Here is a 27,389-nt window from a genome sequence, read left to right as displayed (position 1 = left end):
AGGCCACACTAGCACATACATTCACTGCGTGCTCCAGACTGCAAAGCATGTTCCAAATTACTGGGGAGTGAGACATAATCTAAATTAATTTTTAAAACACTAAATAATTTCTGTGATTTTTTTTCACTGAAGTAGGATTTACAAAGTCTTCTGACAAGTGTAAAACCGTGACTAAATTTAGAGAGCATGTTTAAATGGACTAAAAACACACAGATGCTTTTGTTGCAAGGAATCTATTTTGTAAAATAACATAATTTTAAATTCTAATGTAAAAGCTTTCATGTAAGAAGAGTTGTGTTGCAAAAGACACAAATAAATTACCAGCACACAGTACACAGGAATGTGTAATGGCACTCTTGTTATACAGCGTGAGGGAGTTCTGAAAACCTTGTCAAACTTCATTAAGAGGAATGTTATGCTTATTCAAAACTACTAAAACATTTCAGGCTTTTTTGACTGTCTTTTGCAATAAAGCAAACCTATTAGCAGTACATTATAGCTGAGATGGCAAGAATTTGCTAATGGCTTCATGCTGATTAAGCAGCAGGCAGTGTGCGGTGCCCTGTTCCCCCAGCCCTCCCCCGTGCTGCTGAATTCCAACTCCAAGCTCAGCATTCAGGGGATCAGCTGGAGCCACCATCCTTTGGAGAACATTCTCATTGAAACTGCAAGTGTCACAAAGTATGGCAGCACTGTCTGCCAAGCTGTCAGGGGAAAAAATGCTTTAAAGGACATGTATGCTTGCTCGAGTACATAGCAATGTTCTGCACATGAAGCTGTTCTTGTGTTCATCTGCAGAAAACACAGGTGGAATGGAAGCTGAACTTTCTGGGAGTCTCAAGAGAAAAATTAATTCATAATTAATGTGTTTTGAATTACTGGATACACTAATACTTTGCTGTTGATTTCTGTGTTGTTTTCCAGTGAGATTTCCATTGAGCTCATACAAAAAGGTGAATTATGCAAGTGCAGGCATTGTAGGAGCTCTGGATTCCAGGTCCCACGAGGGTCTGCAGAGTAACAGTGCTGAAAGCTGATCAGCCCACTGCCCAGAGAGCCTTCTGCAACACTGCTGGCAGTGCCAGAGCTTATCCTGCTGCATGACTGTTCAGATTTTGCTGTTCAGCCAGATTTAGTACAACAGCTATATTAAAGATAAAAAGCTTATTGGAAAAATTTAAGTGCCTGAATAGGCTTTAGGCTAACATTGCTCCAAATGCTTTTGTCTTCACAAGAGCAGTAATTGAGTATGGAGGGTGATTAGCTCTATCTCCTAAATAACACTTACTGGAAGCGTTAGCTGTGCATTTCTGATTGCCACTGAAATGGGGATTAGAGGACAGGCAAACTCTCTGGCACAGCAACAGCACAGCAATCATAACAAAACCTCCAGTGAAGCCTCAAGATGAGCCTTGCAGTCATAAATCCCCTCAGAGGAATGCAGAGAGATGTTAAACTGCTAAACTCTGCTAAGAACACACACTTTCCATTTTAGCACTTGGATTCATCTATTTTGAGCAGAAACTGAAGGTTTATGGCCCCTTTTGCCACGGCACTGCAGAGCTTTGGGCCACACTGGCTGGCATACCATAGTGTGGTATCCTGGTAGCTGCAAGAAGTTACAAGGATCAGTTTTTTTAAAAGTCACTTGTCATAAACCATGCCTTTATTGATATGATTAGCATAATGCATTAATATGAGAAGATCATTCAACGTGAAGAAGATCCAGACCAAGAAGCTGTTTGATGTGGTTTTGATGGCTTTTCATAGGCTTCTTTCTCCACATAAGCCTTCCCTCAATAAAGACTGAAGCTTAGAGATTACACAAAAACCATTTTCCCCACACTATTCAATTTTTTTAACATATTTAAACAATTTCAGCTAACAAGTAATCTTTTAAATTAAAATTAAGCATCATTCTCCCACTTACTCATTTATCCCATTATTAAAATAGATAATCTAAAATTTGATTATTTTAAAAATCTAAATTCATTTTCACCTGGCAGATTTCAAAGAATGGTCACCATATAAGGCTTTCTAGTCCCTGTATTAGATTTTCCTTTATTAAATCTGTATTCAGATCCAGTATCCTCTCACATGTTTACTGTGTAACACTGAATATAATTAGTGGGTTCTGTGACAGACAGCAAGACTTTTTTTACAAGGTGCAAGACAAAGTCACTGTATAAGGACTTAGAGAGGAGATTACAATTTCATTTCTAAAGGAGTCTGGTATTTTAGGACACTGCATTTCTTGTCTCCCAGTATATTGGAATGGGACATTCACCAGCCTGCCTGAAGCAAACAAACCTTAAGGCAAAAAGCAATAGGTGGGAAAAATACTTAACATTGAAATGAATATATTTTTTGTTTTTCCAGTACTTTGCATGTGTTTTGTGTTTAAAACTTCTCTGACCAGGAAAAATACCTCTGATTTTGGCAGTTATGGAAATGAAGTTCACAGCTCCACTAGAGAAGTATTTTAAAATTAAATTCCCATTATAAGTTGGGCTCCTAACAGGTTCTTTATATATTGTCACCTCCACTATACATAAGTATTCGGCTGTTTAGTTTGCATGTTGAAATTTCTAAATAAACCACAAAAATCCCACATATATTGGCATCTGTCACTTATACTGGAGGGGAGAGAAATATAAAGAATCAAGACAAAATGTCACAAGGGCTTCTAAATTCCCAAGACACTGCCTCTATTCTCAAGACAATGTACGTGCTACAGCACACAAGCAAAACTCTGAGGTTTTGTTAGGGCTGCTTGAACCCCCTCAATCTCATGTATTTTAATGACTTGGGACAAAGAACGCCTCCTATTACATCACGTATAACATTTCTTTCTGGTAATGAAGGATAACAGAAAGCCAAGTCTCATGCCAGAGAAGACATGCAGAGAACATTAGGTCAAGACTTCAGTTTGAAATTTTGCCTTAAAAGACACAATAGGATGAGCAAAATAAGTGGTATCAGTTAGCATATTTATATATTTATATGAGGTGTTTCAAATTTTGAACAGAGCAGGAATATTGCCCTTGACAGCTGTTTAAGACCACACAAAAAGAAGCCTGTACATAATTGTGTCATGGTGCTTCTAATATATTTTTAATTTCCAGATTTAACTGAGCTAGAACAGGTTGTGATCACTCCAGTTTTAACACTGGGATTCTGTTTTGTGAAAGTATACTGAATAGCAGGAGGAACATTTTTAGGAATATATCCAACCCACTGTGCCTAACTTAAAGAAGTTAGAGACTTTTTAAGATCACTTTTGAGGGCTTTTTAAAACGCTTAAGCCAAGCACACAATTGTACAAACTTTTCTCAAAATTCCCAAAATACCCAGCAATTGACTGTATGTACTGCTTACAGCAGAATTAAACAAAGCAATAAAATTCTCATGGGAACCTCAACCAGGTTGCATCTTTTTTTCCCTCTCTACAACTACTGAAAATAGAAGTATTTGTTCTTTCACTGTATTTCTTAGTCTGTTTCTCTCTACTTGCAGACAGTTTGTTGGCACCCAGTGTAAGGACAGAAAGCATGAAACACTCAGCCATGCATTTCTGCAGTTTTTCTTCCTCTTTATTTTCCTTACACTAGCAAGAATGTCTTTCATTTCCAATAACAGCTATTTCTGCAAATCAGGATCTAGAAAAAGTGTACATTTTTCACTGAATTTTGTGTTTCAACATGAAAATGTTAAATTAACTTCCACTTTAAATGCAACTTCCACTTTACTTCAATGCATATTAAACCAGCAATTTTTGTTTCAGATTTTGTTTAAGAAGATATAAAAAGACTGAGTATTTGTGTAATTTTATTTACTTTATAATTCTGAGGCTGCACTCAAGCAGATCCATCCACACCAAGGAAAATACAGAAGGCTGGCTCAGGGCTCAAATCACCATTTAACATAATACTTTGAGAAGCAAAGCAGCAGTTTATGGATAGACAGTAATGATATGAGAGCAGGACAAGCACACACAATTCCTGAGACCATCTATGGGCACAGAATTTAAATGCAGCCCTTCAAGCTACTTTCCTCAGAAAACTGATTGCAAAGAAAGAATTTGTCAATGTAGTACCATCTCAGCACAATGTTCACTTCAATTGTTTTAACAAACAGCAACCAAAGACCTGCAGCAGCTGGAAAAAGCTGTTTTACAGCCCTCACAATGCTGTACAGGCAATCATCACTTCTTAGGTTTGGATACAATCTGCTGAGGCTTTAAAGATTTACAAAACAAGAAAAGAAGAATAAGAGTTTAGAGCTAGATTTTTAGCACAACACTAAGGATTTAGATTTTTCTGTTTTTCCATAAAAGAAAAAAACCCCACAAGCCTAAGTACAAATCTAAGTTTTGCTCCAATGATAGTTACAGTAGTGACTTATGAACTAGCAAAAAGCAAAAATGGATGCAATGCAGTTTTTACATAGATAATTAACTGAAAAGTAAGCAAAACTTAAAAATAAAATTTACACCATGGTGGACGACAACCCACAACCTTGTGAAACACCAAGACAGGTCTCTCTTGGTGACTGAAGCATGGAAAAATGGAAAAACCAAAAGAGAAACTATCTCAAGTTGAGCATCCCTCACCCTATGTCTCTTCAGGCAGCATGAGCCTTCAGGCTGGCAAAGGCAAAAATGAAAGCAAGGGAAGAGAGAGGCTGGAGAGGCTGCAGTGGGTGACTGTGAGGAGCTCAGTGAGCAGATGAGAGAGGGACAGAGGGACAGAGGGACAGAGGGACAGAGGGACAGAGGGACAGAGCTGTGTGAGCACCAGGCCCCTGACAGGGCTCCTGCTCCCTGCCTAAGGCAAGGCAGCCCCAGAGCCTGGCTGTGGAAAGCTCTCCTGGGAGGAAGCACTGCAGGTCCCTGGCATAGCTGGTGGGCACCAGCAGCATGGGGGAATGCATCCTGCAGCAGGAAAAGCACACAGCCTCAGGGAAGCATGAAAATGCCATTACAAGTTAGAGGGCAGCACCCAGGAGGGATCAACACAGCAAAGTCACAGCCAGGACATCTGGATGGCAGAAAATGACAGTACTGACGAGTACATCTCCTGAGGTTGTTGTGAGAAAGCTAAAGTTGGTAGTCACACTACATGAGGTGCAAATCAAGATCAAAGGGCTATCAAGAAACAGAACAGCTGTTCTGGTTTTTTATATCTCATATACACAGAGAACATGGGTATATAGATACACACACACACACACACACACAGAGTTCCCTGTGCCTAAAGCACAATGCAGTTATGCATGACAAACATCTATTTTAGCTTTTCCAGTTGGATGAAGATACACAAGAATTGATAAGGATAGTGCCAAGCATGTTGATAAATCTTCAGTGGTGGGGGCTGGGGGGAGGAGGGAAATACACCTGCATTCAATTTCAATAGGAAAAGCAAATCCAAGTCACTCAAGAACCTCATTTACTGTTGCAACACTTTAGTGCAGGATGAAGCTTCTTCTAAATATCTAAAACACAAACAATAGTTATGTGCAACACTTTCTGTAACATTTCTATGGTACCATGAATCATTTCCAAACAATATCCTGGTGATCTTTCAAGCTGTCTAGAAAATAAATGAGCATGCAATATTACTAGACATGCTGAACAACCAGCTGAGAGTCCAGAAAGTTTGCTAACTGTATTTTTGTTTTTATCAGACGTAACATTTTATTACAGTATTGCATAAGCACACTTGTTACCTGAGTCCCATCACATCAGTGACAGTAAAAAGCAAGTGTGTCCTCGAGTCCTTCACATCTGCTGACTTTGCACCAGACTGTGCCTATCCAGGCTGCCATAAAGGAGCTCCTTACAGGCCAGGGACACTCGTGACAACACTGCCCAGGCCAGCACCACCACCTCCCTGCAGCACTGGAAATAAATATTTGTAGAGCCAGGTGGTGACTGGAGCAGCAAAGTGATACAGCTGAACAACCATCCACAAAAGCAAAAGATGGCAACTGTGTACACTACACACCTGCAGAAAACAGACATAAACCTCTGCTCTTCAGCACTGCATTTAAACAAAATACAGGGAAGTCACTTAAATTTAACTAGATGATCTGAAGATCATCCAGAAGCCTTAGGTAAACTACTTTAAAAGGGAATATTTAAAATGATATTATTTAAATTCAAAATGTAATATGCAATTTCAGATTTAAAATTGGAGTCCAAGTTTCTAATCATGATTTTGATTATAAGCAGGTGAAGCCAGATAATTTAACATCAAAACTCAACATAAGCAATAACCTAAATTCATTCAGACAGCTCCTCAGCTTCTAGCTTTCATTTACAAAGCTTATCAGATGGAAAACTAGAATGTATTAAAATACAGACTCCAAACATTTATGCCAGTCTTCACAGCATCACTGTACACAAGCTCCAAATCTCTGTCAAAAGAGTTTACGAACTCTTAGGACAAATATCAAAAGATGGGGGGAAAATATATCAAAATTACCTCCTTTTCAAGATGAGAGAGGCCAGCAACTGCATGTTATTTCTAATACAGAAACACCAAGAAATTTGCATTCTGCATTTTCGTTCTGCACCATTTCCTACTACTGACATTCTCTATGCCTGTTTGAATGCCTCTCTGCACCAACCTAGCACTTTCATATCTACCAGAATAGAACTATAATCTACTAGAAACCTACTGTCTTTCCCAAGAGCTAGGTCAGCAGACCTTTTAAAATAGAATATTTGTATCAATTTTGAATTTAGCCTAACAGTGTGTTGTCCAGTTACTCACAATCACAGAAGTCATTTGAAAATCCTCAGTTCTTACTGTCCTGAAAGACTGTTTTGTCCAGAAGTATTGTCCTTAGCTTTAGAACAAACTCCCCATAAAGGCAAAACCCATTTGTCCCTATCGTTTTTAAAGCAAACATACCTGGCAAGGCATGTCAGAGACATATCAGCTGTTTGGGTACTAGATATGCACAGATTTTGCTTGCTTTTTTTTTAAACACAAATGTCTACTATTCCAGAGAGCTGCCTAAAAAAGGAAAAAAGTGTTTTGCATTTTATTCTACAGAGTCATACGTTCCCTGATGTTTTGTCACACTGCTGTGAAACAAATGATACTTTCTTTAGGATTCCACAGAATAACAGCACCTTTGTTCTATAGGCAAGCACTGCAATATTCAACAACTGCCTAGATTGTAACCAGGTAAAGACATAGCAAAAGCAATTGTTTGTACCCAGAGTTATGTGAAAGAACAGGAGATGATCAAATACTCTCAAAACAGTCTCAAGCAGAGTTTTACCTATCACAGCCCTTCCTGTGTCTGATGGTTCCCTGCTTCAAATGACAGAAGCACTGCCAACGAGAAAGAGCAAGTCCCCAGCACCTCCAGCTGCTTTCAGCTTAGGCAGCAGAGAGACAAATTCCTTTTCCTAGGGCTGCTTTTCCACCATCCCTAAAGACTCTGTCATCACCCTGCTGAAGCTGGCACCTGGCATGAATTCAAAAGAAGTCAGGTGGGACAGCATGCACCAAAACTCACACGTTGCACACCAGAAATTACACTTTTCTAGGTAAAAACAGAAAAACCAATTCCATATTATGACTATTATTCCTTAGGCAGCACAGCTTGAGCTTCATTTGAGCTAGGAAGTAATTCTACCAGGATAAAAACCACAGGTTTATTCATCTAAACCAGCGCCTTCAAAGTTCCACTTCATCATTTTCTGCACGAAATTAGGGTAAATAGGGGTGCAAGAGTCAAAAGACTGTGTCGGCACTTGCAGAATTTTGACAGTGCACTAGATGTTTGTTTCAAATCTGAGAGCACAACAGAAAGCTGCATGTACAAGCAGATCTGTAGCTTACTGAGCTGAGCATTCCAACACCAGTATCAGAACAAGCCAGTCAACTAAAACCAACTTGTCTCACAGGTCGTGATTTTCTGACACCTGCCTCACACAGATAACACTGGTGCTTGCTTGTATTTTTTTAAAGTAGCTCAATCTGATTTGCAGCAGGGATGTGCAGAGGAGCACAGGATATGGACTGTAGACAACATTTGTGGCACACAAGGGTTGCTCATTTTAAGGCACCTAAATCCAGATTTACTCACCTGGACAGAGAGGGAGAACTATCAGCAACCAGAATTACTTATTAAAATTACAGAGGCTGAGCTGATCACAAACAGCAGCACTGTAAAGTGAAACTATCCACACCTGTTGACACTGCATAGGAAAAAAAAAAACCCACATACACAAAACCAGCCAGGAAAAATAGTCCTTAAAATTATCTGTCCAGAACCTTTCAGTTATTAACATAATTTAGCAAACATTTCAAGCTGTTTACAAAGCTCTAGCAGTGGCTACCAAAATCACAGAAAAAATATATTAAATTAATGTTTTAAAAAACTCCTTAAATTATAAAGCTTTGAGTTCCTTGTCATTGAAAGTTATTCTTCACTTCATTATAATGTGCATATTTCAGCATTTAACATCATTAGAATAACAAATGCTGTTTTTAAGAAGGTAAAGAGACTAAAGGATGGTACTTCAAACATAATTCAAACTACTACATTATACATATCACCACGAATCTGTAAACTGTTCAGTTTTATTAAGAAAAAAAATCTTGCATGCTTCCTTCATACTGTCAAATTACTCATCTCTTGGACAAATGAATGAAATAAAAAAAGTAACATTAAATTTTTTATCATAGAAGCAAACTGATTTTGTGGCCAGCAAAACAGCGATAGCCATTTATTTAAGAGGTTTATTAATGTTTGACCAGCAAGGCAGTCTAACACTAAAAACCTGCCACCAGTCTTTCAACTAAGTGACAAAGCCAAGAACACCAAGACCTCCAGAAGATATGCTGACATTCACAGAAACTGAAAATATTGACTAAAAAGTTACTGCAATCCCATAGAAATTGCAAAGGCAAGACAGAAAGAGCTCTTTAAGATCTTTACTACTCAGAATTAATCAAAGCAAAACAGCCATCCTAGTGATAATCCCCTTTAGTGCTTCACAGTTTATGCAATAGTCAATTACTAAAGAGGATGAAAGACAGAACAATCTTTGCAAATAGGTCACTGTCTATATTTATAATGATTAAAACCAACCTGCTGCTAAAAGTAACTTTTAATAAGCATAAAAAACAACATTTAGACGGTGCCATGTATTTATTTTTAAATACATTCTCTGTCTCCTATGACAAAAGAGGAGGTAACATGCATCAGAAACAAAGTTATTTCCCATAGGTTATCCATTAGCATTGCCAAAAGCAGATTTTAATTTCTGTCTGTAATTTTATCATAAAGTATCATCCTCAAAGATATAAACATTCTTAACATCATCTCTGAACTTAGCCAACTCTCCCTGTCTGCATACCCTCTCTCTCAAAACTTGGTAAGAAGGGAAGCATTGCCCATGGTGCTTTTTAAAGACCATTTTAATGTCTTCTTTTGCTTCAGCTCTTCCTGCCTGTTTAGGCATGCCTGAATGTGTAAGTTTTTTTTTTTTTTTCTTTTTTTACTTCAGAACAATTACCCAGGTCTCTGCTTTTACTGCATACTGCTCAGACATCCCACCTGCTTCTTTCAAGTATTGTCCATATCTGCTAAAGAATCACTCAGAACTTTCCTTCTACTGTCCATATCTGCTAAAGAATCACTCAGAACTTTCCTTCTTCCCCATATGCTTGGCCTCCCTGAGGAATATTTTTGCCCTTTCCTTGGGATCAGAACATGACACCTGGCACCATTTTCCTGAAATTTCATTGAACTTCATTGATGCTTTGAGTGCCACCATTGTCTCAGTGACTCTTACAGCCAGCTGTGCATTCACTCAAACTATTTCATTCAGTTCCAATTCGACCTGCAGTTACTGTCAACACCAGAGATTTAAATCTGGTTAAACTGAAGCTTGTTTCCTCTCAAGCCCTACTTCCTCTAATTACCTCCAGCCTCCCACAGCTCAAGTCCACAAACTAACCTATGGTTCTTACAATGCCTTATCCACCAGAGTGGCAAACAATAGTTATCATTTCTTTGCATAAAAAACATCAAAAATGTTCATTATCCAGTCCTAATGTTTCTCTCAACCAAATCCCTTGCTACATTTTCATTAGCAAATCCTTCTGCTCACACTGCTACCTCTCTGTCCTTCTCATATTTCATCTGCTAAAAAATCCTTCCTTTTTGCATTACTTTGGAGGCTCTGGATCTTCCAGTATTTCCACAGCCAGCAAGCTTATGACTTCAAGACTGTACAGCTGCAGAACCAGCACTTCATTACTGGAAAGGAGGAGGAGGATAATCTGCAGAGAATAATGTAACCACTTCTTACAAAGATCTCACAAGAGAAGCATTCTTCTATATCTCATATATTTGTACTCAAGGACAGTGAAAACACACTGAAGGTCAGGCTAAAACTGAATGCTATCACCTCAACACCACCAAAAAATAACTTACATGAAGGCATTAATAAGGTAATTCTAGCTTCTAAACTTACAAATTTAAGAGAAAACACCTGTAGCTTAGAGTTTATTATAATGCAGACTGCATAAAACTGAACTCCACAGCAGGCAGGGGAGGGAGAAGCAGTCAGTCTTGTGAAGTGAAATCCTGTTTGTGCGTGAAAGCCAGGAACTTGATGTTCTCACTACAGACTAGGAGCAGTAAAAACAGCTTTCTGAGCCATTAATTTCTACACAGCTGATTTCTACTAAACAATGCTCATTATTGAAAGAATTCTAAAAAAACTGCCAAGCTGTTCCAGTGAGAAGGCTGGCACTCTGAACATCTAGACTGAGCTAACGGTGACATCAGTTCTACCACGGCTTTAATCCCCACGGCTACTAAATGTCAAACATTTTCATTGTATTTAAAGAGCTTGCAATTGTGCACCATGAGATTAAGTTACAAAATAAGGCAAACTGCAAGGCATAGCAAGCATCCACACTCTTGTTGCCCAAGATTCTCATAATGGCAAGTGAAACTGCCAAGCATTTTCCACAGCCAAAATGTGGCATTTTTAGCATTTGTCACTCTTAAACACTGTGAAAACTCCCCCATTTCAGACCTGTAACACAGTGTCTACAATACATGCATTGCTGTCCCACTCAAATATAAATGTATAAATCAGTTGTAGTGTAGAATAAAGTATAGTGGGAAGAGAGGAGAATGGTGAACAGATTAAGTGTCACTGCATCAAGAGGCACAAAGTCCAGTGGAAACTGAGCTGCAGGCCATATATTTATTATTGACAAAAGACACCCATGTAATATTAATTCCATCTGCTTTAGAGAAGGAAATGCATCAAATTATAGCCAACACCGAAGAAGGAACTGTCCTACCATGTAATAGAAATTTTAATGTGGTAAACTATTTAAAGTAGGATATATTTTCTAAACATTCCTTGGTATTTTCATAATTTGTTTGGCAATTGATTAATATGGCAGTAACATGCCAACATACACTTCTAAAATAAATATCTAATTATTTAATCACTTTATCGTGCCAAGCTCTGAGTGGTTCATATCAACTACACTGAGCTAGGGCAGTGCTGCAAAGAAAGTGCAAGAAAGTTCATGGATTCTCACACTGTGTAAGACATCACTGAAGAAAAGAAATTAAATTCCGTAATCCTATTCATTCCATAATATTTGGGGGAGGGGTGATGAAGTTAAAACTAACATAAAATATACAAATATTAGAGACATGATGTCCTATAACTATAGAAACTGAACATCAAGAATGAGGCCAAGAACACAGTAGGCTATTGAAAACTACAGATTCTAAATATTACAATAAATAAACATACACACAGTTCAAAATTCTGTAATTCACCTAATCAATCTTGTATCTTTAAGATCTTCCCATATTGACTCGTTCCTAAGCAGCTTTGCCTTCATTGTTTCTTATTAGCAAAGTACTGATTCACAACTCTCAATGGTATAACTTTTCATGTCTAATGTTAGCATCAAGTTTGATTTGAGATACTCTGGTACTCTGAAAACATGCTGCCAAGTGGGATTTACTGTAACAATCAGTTTTTATCCAAGCAAAAACAGTTTCACACTACAGCTTAAGATCAAGAGCAGGGAGCTTTGAACAGAATTTAAAATAATTGAACATGTCCCTAAAGAAAGATGGGGAAGGCAAGTGTGAGGTGGGGAAATTATCTACATACACACATATATAAATATATAATTATGTGTATGCACACAAACATCACTGGTTTAAGAGCAAACCTGGATTACAACAGACTAATTAACTTGGTTACCCCTACCAGAAGTGACCTGATTAAGTCACAGTTCTAATCTTTTGATGGGGGTGGGGGTTGCCTGTTAAAAAAAAAAAATTAAGAAGTGAGAGAAAATGCTTTACCAAAGACAAAGGCCGTCAATGCTCAGTTTGAACCAGAAGTAGGAGTACATCATTCCTGAGATTCTTCCATACTAATTAACAAACTCACATGTTTTGAGTTTTAATCCAGAGTAAAGTTGTGAGAAGCAAAATTGGCAGGGCTGACTCATTAAAACAGTCCACAAATAAAACGATCAAGCCAGAAATTCAACTCCATCTAAGTCTTAAGCGTAATTAAACCCACCAAGACATTAATTTACAGTTCTTATGTTATCTATACACACTTAGGGAAAACTGACAGTAACTTGCACATTTCAACAGGCCAAGTCATGCGGAGTTACAGCAGTAGGCTCCCTTCCTCTGAAAGAAAATCCAACCCAAATTCCATGTCATATTAAAACTATCTTATTATGGAAACACTATTGTTCTTTCTTTAAATCACAGAATAATGTAAATGGAATCAATCCCCATAGCACAGAAATTCTGCATGAACTAAACACATGAACTGTTTCGATTTTAGTAACAATTTCATGCTGAGAGAAGATATTTTTATTTGAACAACTGGAAATTTTTGGGAATAAGTCTCAAAACAGTAGCAGACAATTATGGCAATAACAAAACAGAACAAACCAGACACGGTGGCCATTTTCCAGCTTACCTGCACTTGTTCTGTGGAACTACTACTGAGTTCATCTCCAGACTCTGAATCTTGGTGAATTTTTTCTGAGCCTTCTCCTGCTGAATCACAAGACTGTTCATGCAAAAAGCTGGTCTTCTCTATTTCCAAGAACTCTGGGCATGGGAAATGACCCATGGAAATGGTTCTAAACTGATTGGAAACCTTGGGAGATTGCAACTCATTGTTGAGTTTTCCATTGTTCTGGGTAAGGTCCAGACTCAAACCAAAAGTCTGACAGGGGCTATTGTTGGGTCCCAGGTTTTGATTGGCATCTCGAACTAAGCAAGACACTTGAACTGGAGAAGATTTTCCAAAACTAGAAAGCTCTGGTGACTTATTCACATTTTCTGTTGATCTCTGTAATCCATGTGTCAACTTCAAGGTGTTATTTGGCAACATGCTTGCCTGCTTCACAGGTGGCATCAGTGCTTTCCGGGGTATTTCCTTCACATATTGAGCTGGCACATAAAAGGGTTTGGAATTTTCGTCTCTTTTGACTTGCCACCAATCATCATTAGTCTTTTTCACTAAGATGTATTTTTCCCCTTGCTTGATCACAATTTTCTTGTCCTTGGCCTCATACTCATAGTCATACTCCACTTGAATGTAAAATTGTCCTGGAAGCATCTTCCCACCCTTATCAGCCATTTCTATCTGAAGATATTTCACCTTTTCAGACAAAAGGTAAGTGACATTCTGTTCCAGTGTTATTTTCCTGTTAATGTTCAGAGCTGTAAGAAAAAAAACGGTATATGTAATCAAGTGGCTGTTTAAGAGCACTTTGGATAAAAATAATTTTGAAGAAATCCTGCCTACTTAGACTAATTGATGGAAAATGCAGTATTTTCAGATATCCTTCTGCGTGTTGAGATAGAAAATCAGTAGAACAACTTAGGTCACTGATTGAACTGTCCTATTCACACAAGCCTCCTGCTATCAAGTGGCTCATTAGCTTCATTAATTAATTAGTTATTGCTTCTATTACTGATTAATATTGATTAATCACTGGGGATTTGGTGAGGGGACTGATCTGAGTCAATCTCTTGCTTACATATAGGCTTAATTTCTTAAATGAACTGTTAATACACTAGTTTCAATCAAAATATTCCAAAGATTTATCTACCTTACAGAAAACCTGATCTAACCAAATATTTAAGGGCTAGAAATTAAAATGCAAACAAAACACAGTGACAAAACAGGACTATGAACCAAAATGGGTAATGAAATAATTACTAATACATGAAAATTCTGAAAAGCACTTTTCAGCATCTTTATAATCCAGACAACTGCCACTGCATCCACACCTACAAACAAATTCCATTTAATCATGTAGCATCAATGTCCAAATTCATGGCTGGGAAAGCATTAGTCTTGCCAACTTGCACTGAACACAATATAGTAAATTAACATGAAAGGTAGGATTTTTAACCTTGAAAATCAATGCATGTAAGATCTCCATCATTCACACAGAAAATAGGAGAACTCAAGTAAAATGCTGCCATATTTAATCTTATGAAGATTAACAAACACATTTTTTATTCTTAAATGCCCATTTCATGAATGAGAAAAGTTATGTAGAAACTTGCAGCTCTGCAAGTTAAGACTTTGTGATGAGATTTGTAGCCTTTACCCTGCCACAGAGTGGAACTAATGCAATTCCATGCAGGCACACACATGCAGAGTGAACTCAGCTGCTAAACGGGACCAAGGACAGAAATAACAGAAGAGAACTTCTGGGGAGATCTAAAGCAGAAACCACTAAGGACCATTCAGTTTTCTTTTGCCATTTCTGTTATTTGATCTGAGCCTTGAAAAAATACATTTGGATCATAACTCAGAGACAAAGTAGAAGGTAAAAAGCTCAAATACTACACCAAGACAGAAGTGCCCATCTTTAATCTATGTCTCTCTCCTACACACCATCTTCTTTTACTTCCAAGAAGCATTTCCTACAGGTAACCAGGAAGCCACCACTGTTTCCAAGGTTCCACACAGAAGCAGAAGGTCAGGTTTACAATTTTATCAAAGACTTGACAGAAGGAATGATGGTACCACATTCAACAAAGCTGACAATAGGAACACAAAGCAGGAGAAAAGAATGCCAGGATTCCGGTGTTTACTCTCTACCATAAAATGGTACATTGACATTCAAAGTCTATTTACAGCCTTGGTACAAAACAACTTGCTTACCTGGTATTCTACATAAATAGGTGTTTTTAAGTGCAGCTCTGCAGTTGTTTAGCAACAGCAGCAGAAGGTAAACATGAACAAATTGCAGCTATTCCCACTCTCTTCCCAGTTTTGGAAGCTCTGTCATGCAAATGCTATTTTTTTCTTCTTAGCAAACCTGACTCCTTCCAACACTTCTTCAAAGCTGCTATCAACCCCTTTCAAGGCTTCCAGGTCAGACGCCAGAAAAATGCAAGTCTTACCAAGCTGCAGTCTATCTCAAAGCTCTGTTACCTCAAAAAGCTGAACCACAGAACAAGGTTCCATTCAAAATCTTTCTCCCACACAGAAACCAAAGAGAGAACATAAGCCTCTGGTTTCCCACAGGACTAACAAATGTTTAAAAGCTTGGATTTTTCATTCCTTTTTTTGCCAGTTCCATATGACAACTTCTTGAGAATGCATGCTTAAAATTTTTTCAAGACAGAAAGGTTCAACAGGTTGCATGTTATGCTTTAAAAAACCCAAAATGTTGAATAATACAAGTTAAATAAAACAGAACTGCTACAGAAATAGCTCTACCCACTTTTTAAGTCAATTTTGCAGCCTAATTCATTTCCAAAAAATAACAACAAAAAAGAAATAACAAAAATAAGCAGTACAATTTTTGGTCTTTCATCCAAGCTGCAAAATTATCAAGTCAATAGCAAACATTTGGTAATGTTGAACATATGATTAAAGAGAGACAGGCTGTGTTCAGCCAGAATACTGAAACAGATTTACAAACAGATCACATCATCATGATCAAGCAAGGCTCTAATTCTCCTCCTCAACCCAAAAAAGCAATAAATATGTATGGTACAGGTAGGAAATTAACCCTGAAGATCAGCAAACAACTACCATGGCCTTGATTTCACAGATTCAAATGAATTTATTATTTCTATCTATTATTTATTATTTCTATCTATACTTAATTTTTCTATTCCTTACCATTTACCTGCCATGCTCGATGGCATCCACATTGTTAAAGAAGGTTGAATTACTCTAATTAGAGGATAGTAAGTATGAAAAATCATTTACTTCCACAGAGAACATCTGTAAGCTTTCATACCTTAATACCTTAAATAAAGTCTCAGTATGTGATTGAGAGATTAATAACAAATGGCCTCACTAAGAAAGCCTATGTTCATGAACACCAAAAGAGACTCAGACCTCGCATTTCTCCTGGTGAAGAAAACCCCAATCACTACTGGCAGGTGATCTAAGGTGGGTCACATCCCCGTGGACACACAAGCCAGCATTTCACGGAGCATTCCCGCTGTCCCGCGGGTGCGGGACAGGCCCCGGGCGCGGCAGAGGCGAGCAGGGCTGTCACTCCGCACCAGGGCCGGGAGATCCCTTCGGACTCCGGCTGCCATGGAACCGTTCCCATCTCTTACTCAGCTAAGGCTGACTAAGGCTGCCAGCCCTGGGTGTTCGCAGAGGTCAGCTCCTCCCTTCCCCCGTCCGCCCGCGGGCGCGCCCCGGCCCGGGCCGGCCCTGCCCCATGGGCTCCACTGCTCCCGCCACCGGGCCGGCCCTGCCCCATGGGCTCCACTGCTCCCGCCACCGGGCCGGCCCTGCCCCATGGGCACCGGCCCTGCCCCATGGGCTCCACTGCTCCCGCCACCGGGCCAGCCCTTCCCCATCGGACCCTCCCGGCACCGGCCCTGCCCTATCGGATCCACCCGGCACCGGCCCTGCCCTATCGGATCCACCCGGCACCGGCCCTGCCCCACGGGCTCCGCTACTCCCAGCACCGGGCCGGCCCTGCCCCGTCGGACCCTCCCGGCACGGCACTCGGGGCTCCGGGGAACTCTCCCCACACGCGGGTGCACCAGGGGTTCGGCATGCCAACCCTCGCCTCCAGCTACGTTTTTTTGTGCGTCCCCACAAAATGAGACCGTTTGTATCCAGAGCCGATGTGACAGCTCCAATCACCCTCAGGCAGGCAGGGTTCCAAGAGCTGTAGGTCCGCTCAGAGCTCAGCCTTTCCTGGAGCAACCTGACCCCTGCAGCTGCACCCTCGCCTCCTTACAGCATCCAGCCTTAGCTACAGAATGGTGCTCTCTCGATTGATCCTCAAGTCCATGGAAATGCTTGAAAGAAGCACAGTCCTAAGACACAGAATCATAAATATGATCATATGTGATACACATAGAGTATGCTCATGTATTGCATGAGATACGATCACCCCTACCTTCAGCATTATCCTAGAATTCAAGACTCACTCCCACTCTCTCTTTTGAAATTATCAGGCACAGCACATCTCTGAAGATGAGAAGATTTACTTCTCATCTTTGCAAACCAGGTACCTGAGTCTTGGGAAATAACCTAAAATACTTTTTGCTATTTCTTTTCTTTTCCCCAAGGGAAAAGAAAAGAACAAAAAAAAAAAAAAAAAAAAAAAAAGCGCCCCTCCTAGGGTCAGGGAATTGTTACTTACTTTCCAATACAAGCAGATGATAAATTGTTAAAAGTGCTACTGAGTACTAACGGATCGCCTTAAATTTCTTTGTGTGACCTTGTTCACAGTGTCCTACAAAGCAGCAGCAGTTGACTTGTGTAATCTTTTTCCATTTTCAGCATCAAACTTCACCCACTACTGAAATGAACCCTTGCGCAGTGCTGATACAGAAATAAACTCAATTACGAAGGCTAATTTAAGATAAATTCTTAACAGTTCAGGCCAGATCGAGATACCCTGGCTACACCTCAATAGATTCCATGATTCTGATTCTCCCTGGGCAGTTTTCTTAGGGGTGCAGGCTGTACCTGCATGACCACAGCCTGGGAGACTGGTCCCTTGTCAGACTTCAAACCCATTCATACCTTTCTTCCCAAGGGGCACCACTGCTTGTCCAGCACACCTGATCCTCAGCCAGTACTTTCCTGCAGACCAGCGCCTGCAGGAGCCACCCTCTGCAAAGCACCCACTGAGCATGCAAAAGTTGCACACAAATAGAGGCAAATGGAAAAGACAGATATAACAGACAACTTACAAGCTGTATGAAAACAAGCTCAGCCCTTCGCTTTTTCCTCAAACACACTTCGAAATCGAGCACTACTCGCAAGTAAACTACCTACCCGGAGCTCACCCGTCTTTAAACGCTAGAGGCATAATAAGCAACCATTTAATAATTGCCCGTGACTCAGAGCACTGAATAAGCGATGCATTTTAAACAAGTGTCAGGACAACTTTTCAGCGCCGCTGCAGCCCGCGCCCCCCTCCCCCCGCTCGCTCCCTCCCTGCCAGCCCCGCTCGCTCCTCGGTGCGGGCTTTTGTTAAGTTGTTGACTGCGAGGGCTGGCTATAAATAGCGCGGCTCGGCCCAGCCCGGCCCAGCCACCCCAAGTTACCGCGCTCAAGTTCACACAAGGGCGGCGGATCCCCCCGGCCCGGCGGGGGCGCCCGGGAAGGGCGGCGGGGCCGCCGCTGCCTCCCTTTGTCTCCCGCAGGTGAGCGGGCGCCGCTCGCACACGGCAGCGCGGGCGGCCCGGCCCGGCAGCGCGGCCCGCGGCGGCGCCCAGGTGCGGAGCTGCCTCCCGGCGCCGCCGACTCGGCGCTCCCGGCGCCGCCCGCGGAACGGAGCCGCCACCACCGCCGGGGGCAGCGCGGGGCGGCGCCACCCGGAGCCCGGCGGGCGCGGGGAGCGCTCCGCGAGGCGCCCCGGGAGCGGCAGGGCGGGAGGGCGGCCCGGGGGGCTGCGGCCCCTGCGCCGGCCCGGGCGCGGACGTTCCCCCGCGGGGCCACCCAGCCCTGCCCGCCCGTCCCGGTGGCAGCAGCGCCGCGCTCGTTCCCGTCCCCAGCCCCGTCCCCGCCCTCCCTTCCCCGGCGGGCCGAGGGGCGCGGCGCACGCACCCACCTGCCGGCCGGGCCCCCTCCGGCTGCGGCTGCGGCTGCGGCGGCTCCCGCTCCGCTCCCGCCGCGGCCCCGGCGAGTGGCGGCTCCGGGGCACGGCGGCGTCATCGCGGGTCACGTGCCGGGGCGGGCCCGGGCGGGGGTGGGGCGGGGGCGGTGCCCGGGACCGCCCGGCCCCCGGTGAGAGATCGGCGCCCGCACCGGTCCGTCTGTCCGTCCGGCTGTCCGCCCCGCCGTGCGCGGCCGGAGCGCTCCGGGGCGGCCGCTGGAGCGATGCCAACAGCTCCCGAGTGATGCCGTGTGTGAAACACCCCGGCCTCTCTGTCCCTGCTGAAACGAACAGAGGGAAACAAAAACACCTTCCTCCCTGCAAACAGGCTCGGTCTCACTGTTCAATGGACGATACCTGAAGAAACCACATTTTTTAAGTAGTTACCTAAAGTGAAATAATAACAAACAGTTCTCGACATTTATTTCGAGTTAACTCACTTGGTACCTCTTACTATATTAAAAAAGGTTCTCAAACATTGTTTGAAAATATTTAGGTGGCCTTCATAGCATTTTCAAATTGTAAGTAATCTTATCTTTCCCTTTGAAAAAGCAGTATCTGGTTCTCCTGGTTGCAAAGATAACCTTGAAAGCATGAACTGACTGTAACTGATCCAGCAGTATCTGAATGAATCTGCAAACAGCCTGAAACAATGGCATGGAGATGTGTAAACTGTCTGCTCTCTATTAATCTAATGAAGGATAATGCTGGTCTAACTTCTTCTTTGACTATTTTAACAGACGGAAGGAGGAAGGAGACAGTAAAACCATCAAAAGGTGGAAAGAACAGGTTTGCTGAGGGAGGGACGAGCAATGGGAAAAGACCTGAGAAGTGCCATTAAGAGAGAGAAACAGACTTTTAACTGAAGAAAAGATTTAAACAGCATCAATAGGTTTAATTGAACATGTGGACATATTTTCATATGGAATTGTAGTCCATCTTGAACTTTCAATACTGATAGTTCCTTGAAATCGCATGTGTGTTATGCAACAAACTTGCAAGACAAGTAGGAAACACTGCTTACACCTTAAAGCTTCTTCTCAAGCCTGAGTACTTGTGAGAATGTCCCCTTGACACCAAGGATCATTTGACTTTGGGCTGTCTGTTCACAAAACCTAATTATTAAAATTCTGTTGGTATTGCAAGACTGATAACACTGTCACACCCATGCATTCAGCAGTTATTCACAGGGTCTGGAAAAAATAGACTAGACACTAGCATTTCTATTGGAAGGGAAACAACATCTTGTATGTAGATGTCCATTATCTACCTTTAAAGGCAAAAGAAATGTGTAAAAGGACAATTCATGCTCACTCTTTTGTAAATTACACATATGTGAAAAAGACATAGAGTAATTTTGGATGTTTCTGTCTAGCAGGATTCTATCTGTATGCCCAGTTTTGTTGTAAAAAATAATGTACTTGGGACACTTGGGTACCTCTGAACAAGCTGGCTGCATTTTACCTGCTGACATGCCTGAGGTGTACATAAAAGCATCTCAAAAATCAGTCACGGTAACCACACTGTAATTATCCCTCCTTACTGCCAAGGCTGCACTAGAGTGCTGCAGGATATGGCATTAGTGATTCAGTCTGAGGCACTCTTCCCTCTGAGTCAGGGTTGAACCAATGGTCCCACATAAGCTCAACAGGCATAATAGAGCTGAAGGTGCCAGAAGATATGTAATTTTGAGTCCCTGCCCAAGTGCAGTCATGAAAGATTCCACATTACAAATAAACTGTCCAGCCCAAGTTCCAATTTTAGTATCTGTTGCGTATTCTGCCCGTGAAGGATTTCTCTGCCCTTTCACTGGAGTAGAAAGGGCTCAAGTTCACAACCTTTACTCACCATGACTTGTTTTTCCCAGAGATGTAGGAATGCTGCCATACTCATACCTCAGATGGGACTGCATGTATGTATTAGTTGGAAACATCCAGTAGATGTACTGACCTCGCAAATCCCAGGCTGAAAGAACTGCCAGCTATAATTGCTTTATGTAGTACACGAGAGCTATGGTAGAGAGTACAGGACTCAATTCATGTACCTATTGTGTTCTGACTGTTCTGTATCAAACCTTGCACACAACAACATCAATCTCTCTCTTTGTAAACTGGTTCCTTAGGAAACATCAGTGTTTGAAGTCTCTATCTGTTCTATTATGCCAAACCTTCAAAACCTTTGTCCAAATTTAGCTGTGTTTGCCAAAAGGGAGTTCCCTTAAAGGTGGTTAAGCTCCCACAAAATCTGTGGAAGCAGTCAGCCATATAGAGGTGGAGAAGAATCTGCATAAGAAAGTGACATCATAAACACTGCAATTGTGGGGAAAAAAAGATGATAGTTACTATCTATGATAAAACACAAATCCATAGAAAAAAAGCTTCACAGTTCTGAAAATCCAGTCTTGAAAAAAATCCATTTCTGGTGTTTGAATAAGACATAGAAATGTTGCTTTCACTTCTCATATTCAAAGTTCTCAAGTACTAGTTTTATATGTATAAAAAGCTGAACCTATTCATTTTGAAGGTGAAATTGCCATATTTTTCTTTTCTATTTTTTTCCTTCTGAGTCTATATCAAATCTCTGCAAGTTCAGCTGTCCATTATTTTATGCCTCAGTCACAGTAATTCTAGATGTGTGTCATGTTTTAATTAATTAGAAATGCGTATCTGAGAGTGGCTGCTGCCATCCTGTTACTCATAGTGCCAGAACTGGTGTTAGGTAACCAGCAGAAATGTGCTGCTGAAAACGTGATTGGTATTAAATCTGGGTTGTTTATTCATTGTTTGCCACCCCTCCTTACCAAACATAATCTCATTATGAACTGTGTTGATTCTTTCTTTTGGAAATGACTAAGAAGGCAAATACAAAAAGCTTTGTCACATCTAACAGGCAGATACTGCAAATATCCACCTTGCTCATTTTGCTGTTTCCTCAAGTTTTCACTCCTTTTTAGAGACCTTTTCCCTTTTTGGTCTTATAACCTTAGCAGTGATATGCTCTAGAGAAACCATTCTGAATTTAGACAAATGCACTTATTTCAGCAAATATTTTTTATATAAATAGAATATATTTTTATTTCATTTTTAATCCTACTTACAAATGTATTTTTTACAATGTTTGAGTTTGCCTGATCTAAAACACATTACCTGGGACATCTCCTGTGTACTCTGCTCCTACTCTCAGTTTTTTGACAGCTTCCAGCCTCTCACCTCTATCTAAAAATACTCTTACCACCTACACATAGACATACAATCAATTCCTTCTTTCTGTTCTTTCTCTGTACTACAAAAGCACTTTTTCACAAAGTGCAGATGCTGTGGGCTTTTTGCATGAACTTTTCAATTTACTCCCCATCTCCTGACTCAACTAATAGATGAGCCATTTTTATTTATATAACTGTACATTATATGGAAAATCAATTGACGAGGGAACAATCAAAGTAAAGACTGTAGAAAAAGGAACCCAGATTTCTCACCAGCTCAGTAAAGAACTTCTTTCACCATGACACTACAAAGGAATTTTCTGCCTTAAGGAGGAACTTTTATCCACAGTTCAGAGAAGATGATTTGTTGTACTGTGAAAAATCAGCAAGGAATTTGTAAAATTTTTCCATTTTGCCAGCAGATTGTTTTTGCAAATTGTATTAGGCAGAGTGGACAGTGGCCAACACATGCTTTTTCACTCTGCTCTGTTTGTTAGCCACGTCACCATTGTGATCTTCAACATTCTCATCTCTCTTGGAGCACCCAGTCGAAGCTGTAACAAAAATTCAAACATACCTATTGTTTGTATTTGCAGTCTCAGTTTGCAAGTGAAGGACATTTTTTTGCAGCTATCTGATTGGTCAGCCTTACCAAAGAACAAAGTGAGATTTGTTTTGGTCTAACAGATCTTTTGATTCTGCTCTTGCCAAGAGCTGGTTCCCTACTCACCTGTGTAATTAAACTGTTTATCACCTTTCTCTTATCGAGCACAGTATTCCAAACTGTATCACTCCTATGTGGAACACTAAAATATACCTCTGAGTCACAGCACAGAATTAAAAGTGGAGAAAAGTAATGAATAATTTTCTGACTGAATAGCTAAAGCCTGCAGTAGATGAAGGCAGACTCTTCTTTGTGCTACCTTGGTCTAAGACCTCTGCCTAAGCTAAATCTCAGTCATCTTTGCACAGCTAGTCGTGTCTTGATCTCATCATGGTTTGAGCTAACAGGCAATTAATCCTTCTAATAGTAAGAGCTATTCTTATAGACCTATAATTAAAAGTGCTCATATTCAAAGGCACAATGTAAATGTCCATTTATACCTTGGAGAATTAAGGATAGCCCCACATAAAGGTCTTTAATTTCTATGTACCTTGTATGTTTTCTAATGAAAAGGAAGGATTGTCTATCAACCACTGATAAGCAGAATCCAAATAATACATAGCTTTGCAAACAGAATTAAATAAAATCTGGTGTGATAAAGGTTTTACTCATGTTGAAGTAAATTTTATTATACTGTACCAAATTCAGGCTTAGAGGAGATTCACAGGGGAGTTTCTGGTTCCTCAAATCACAGCAGCTCAGAATTTACTTCAGGGCAAGGGTCTGGCATGACTTGGTAAACAACCCAGTCACTGGTGGGTGCTCTGAAACTGGAAGCTCCAGCTCACACTGCACATTGCTGGTCCCATGCAGCCACAGAGGCTCCTCAAGGTCCAGCAAAGCTCCCAGTGGATGGTCAAAGTGAAGTTACATGAGGCTGTCTGGTTAATACTGGGTGGTTTTCTCTGAGGAACAGCAGAAACTGACAGCCTGGATAGGTTTCCCCTCAGCTTCACAAGCATAGGTAGAAGTCAGAGGAGAGGTTCATCCTGCCCAAGTATTTTTTGGGTATCTATTAGTGTGTATCTACATCAAAGATGGATGACAAAGCTCCCTTCAGACTCAGTGGACTTCTATTCATCACAATCAAAGGAGTCTGGGGAGTAATTCATCTCATCTCAAGGTAGGCACCCATATGTGATCAGATCAATTGCACCCTAGAGTCTGTTCATGTACTTAGTGGAAATCACTGCCACTGGAAATGGTGAATGCCAAAAGTTTTCATGTTCATGAAGAATTAGACAAATTCATGAGAGAAAAATGAGCGACTTAGATTTTAATTTTCACTGCCTGAAATCATATGAAAAATAGACACATGTTTTATTTCAGATGTTCTCCAAATTCTTTTGTTATATAAGCATGGTATTTTTCTCTTAAAGCCATTGCCTGGTCACCACAGAGCTGTTCTTGACCAGAGAGCAATCCTGGTGGAAGAGATTTCACTCTATGCATCCCAGTGACTCACAAAAATACCTAATCTGCACATTGTGATATTCATCTGAGTAAACATTCTTGCAAATCACAGTCTAAAGCTTGGCTGGGAATGGTCCTATTGCAGAACATGTGTGGGAGATGGCAAGCTAGCCTCTCACCAAAGCCATGGGGAGGACTGCTTCCACAATTTCACACTATGGATGATCAAGTTCCAGCACCTGTGACTGTGTTTAATTGACTAGTACAGATGCCACCTTTTATTCTTCCTTCTCCAGTTCCTCTGTTCCATCATAGCCCCTGCACCAACTCTTCTGAATTTCATTCTGCTTCATAAAAATAAAAAAACAATTCTCCTGTGCCAATAGCTACTGCAGAAACAGTCAGGTAGAAGGTCACGACATGTCCATGACAAGCTGTGTTTCATTCTCTCATTTCTGAGTTTTGCTTCTGACCAAAAAAAAAAAAAAAAGTTATTTCAAGTCCCTGAGTGGGCTGGTATGAAGGAAACTATGTGCTGGCTCAGAGTTCTTAGTAATTTTGGTATATCATAGCCATTCCCAAGGAGTCACTGGAGTTCAGGGCCCAAACCCTTTCCAGCCCATCACTCCTTCAAACAGAGATATCTTAAGGAATCCAAGTCCACATTTTGGCTTATGTTTGCTTTCTTGCAAGTTTCTCTGCTGGTTTTTCCTTCCTCTTTCCACTAAAAAGTGAACAGAAACCCTTATAAAAAATTTCATTGCTCAAAGGCTGGCCTAGCAATAACGCTGTAGGTGACACAGTCAGTGCTGCTGCTGTCTCACCTGCTTCTAGCCAGAAATGAGTCATTCCCGCTTTTCACTAGAGAGGAAACCATGGGAGAAAGTGATAAAAGGGGATTGGCTGGGTCTTTGTTATTTTCATGTGGTTTTTAAATAGTAAAATAGAAGTTTCATTAGAAAGAATGGAAATTTTTTTTGTATTTTGGCTCAGCCAGTGTAGTTTTACATCCCAAGCTGATGCAAAGGATCCCCTAGAATGTTTCATGTAGGTCGTGGTTTGACCATTACAATTGCTCTGCAATAAAGAAAGGGAGAAATCAGAGGCTGTGTTGGCTGTGACACTGCACTGCCCCTCTTTGCCATAGCTGTGGTCTCCTGCCTTTTCCCCCAGCCCCAGCCCCAGCCTCAGCTGACACTCCCCAAAATGTTTGTGAAAACGCCTTACCCTTATCAAAGCCATTAAAGCAATCCCCAAACTCTCATAAAAATTGTTCATTCATGTAATCACAGACTTCATTTGAAAAGTCAGGTTTCAATTTAATAAATGCTAAACCTTTTAGAGGCTTATATCTCTTTTGAAGCCCACGAAATAAAAACATGTCCACTACATGGGCATTTTAGCCAGTTCTAATTAGCTCAGGCCCTAATTAGAAAGTCTAGAGGCCTTGTGCATACCAGGCCATGACTTTACCAGTACATAGCATGTTCTCTCCATCCACTGTTTCACATAACTGAGGTCACGATCTCTTCCTGCAGCACGGGAAGGAATATGGTGAGCGCCTGTCTGCAGCCAGGACAGAGTGAAGCTGTGTAGGATGCTGGTTTCGGTCAGGGTGAAGCAGCCAGGACAGAGTGAAGCTGTGTAGGATGCTGGTTTTGGTCAGGGTGAAGCAGCCAGGACAGAGTGAAGCTGTGTAGGATGCTGGTTTCGGTCAGGGTGAAGCAGCCAGGACAGAGTGAAGCTGTGTAGGATGCTGGTTTCGGTCAGGGTGAAACTATGCCCTGGAAGGGGGCAGCCCCGGAGCAGCTGCAAACAGCTGAGCCAAGATAAAAGCCTTTAACACCAAGGCAGATTCACAAGGAAGCAGTGGCGGGGCTGTGAGTATCTATTAAACTGCTGATAAAAGAGTCCCTTGAAGGTGCTTCCAATTATGAAATAATAGCTCTACCTTAGGGATGAATAAACTCCAAAGCCAAGTGAGAAGTGTTCACTGGCTCAGGGTTTTGTTAGCGTTATGTTTGTAATTAATGAAAAGGGAGGGAGAGCTCTCGGGCTTCCTGCCGAGACAAAAAGAGCAAGGAGGGCGGGAGGAGGGGAACAAAATTAAAACCAGGTCCTGACCAGGGTCAAAACAAATTTAAATGTTAGAGTTTTTATACCAAAACAATGACCTTGTCGCTTAGTTCAAATGAAGCAGAAACTGGGTTTAAAATAATGTTTGTAATCTCTTCCAGATTAGCCTGCTAACCACAAGAGTCACTCTAAATGTGCCACCTTTGGTCCTTCTGTCTGTCACAGTTTTGGTGCATGGAAAATACATGAGCAGTCATTTGAACAAAGGGTGTGAATGCTGCTCAGCCCGGAGCACTCCTCAAGGATGGAAGATATCTCAAGCTCAGCCTCTCTGCAGTGAAGATTTAATTATTAATGCTAAGTGGAAACGCAGCAACAGGATTGCAGGCACCCCAGAATACTAAATGGTGTGGCTGGTAGTGATGAAGGACTGAGAAATAGGTGGTAGAGGGGGCTTAAATCCCCTCAAGCAGATACTGAACCCGCACTTTTCATGGCAAGCCTGAACGTTCAAAAGAGGCGTCGCCCTCCCCCAGCTCTGTGATAGGAATACAATGGCATGGCTTTCCCTTTGCTCTCTCTAGGCAGCAACGTTCAAGTGAGTTAGATCAAATCTGAATTTTTTGAATGACTGAAGCCAAATTTCTTGTTAATTTACTATTCACTGGGAAATATATCACCCATTTCCATTCCTGTTTAATGGAAATCGTTTTGTGCATTGATAACCACAAGTTATCCTCAGAAGAACCACAGTATCTACAGTCATCTCTTGGTCAGAAATTAAGGGCAGGACAGTCACTTCTGAGCAAGCCTCTGGACGTGCAGCCTTCTGTGCCAGTCCATCTGGCACTAAATGATCTCTGGCACTCACTGATCA

The 27,389-nt window shown here is 41.3% G+C and overlaps 1 protein-coding gene across 7 annotated transcripts in view; it reads right to left on the bottom strand.

Moving 5' to 3' along the window:
- Positions 1-19,194, bottom strand: part of ARHGAP12 (Rho GTPase activating protein 12) — a 74,795-nt gene extending 55,601 nt beyond the window's left edge. For 6 of the 7 annotated variants that reach the window (XM_058023374.1, XM_058023390.1, XM_058023381.1 and 3 more), the window contains exons 1-2: positions 18,080-18,205; positions 13,019-13,770 (exon numbers count right to left, since the gene is read on the bottom strand). In XM_058023374.1, the coding sequence (XP_057879357.1) occupies positions 13,019-13,770; positions 18,080-18,191 (864 nt within the window). In that variant the 5' untranslated portion in view covers positions 18,192-18,205. Of the gene's footprint in view, positions 1-13,018; positions 13,771-18,079; positions 18,206-19,112 lie in introns of those variants that run through there. The other variant, XM_058023424.1, reaches the window with a different exon arrangement.
- Between the last annotated feature and the right edge of the window lie 8,195 nt (positions 19,195-27,389).

The sequence above is a fragment of the Melospiza georgiana genome, chromosome 1 (genome assembly GCF_028018845.1).
Source record: "Melospiza georgiana isolate bMelGeo1 chromosome 1, bMelGeo1.pri, whole genome shotgun sequence".
Classification (NCBI taxonomy): domain Eukaryota; kingdom Metazoa; phylum Chordata; class Aves; order Passeriformes; family Passerellidae; genus Melospiza; species Melospiza georgiana.
This window is presented reverse-complemented; position numbering and strand designations above follow the sequence as displayed.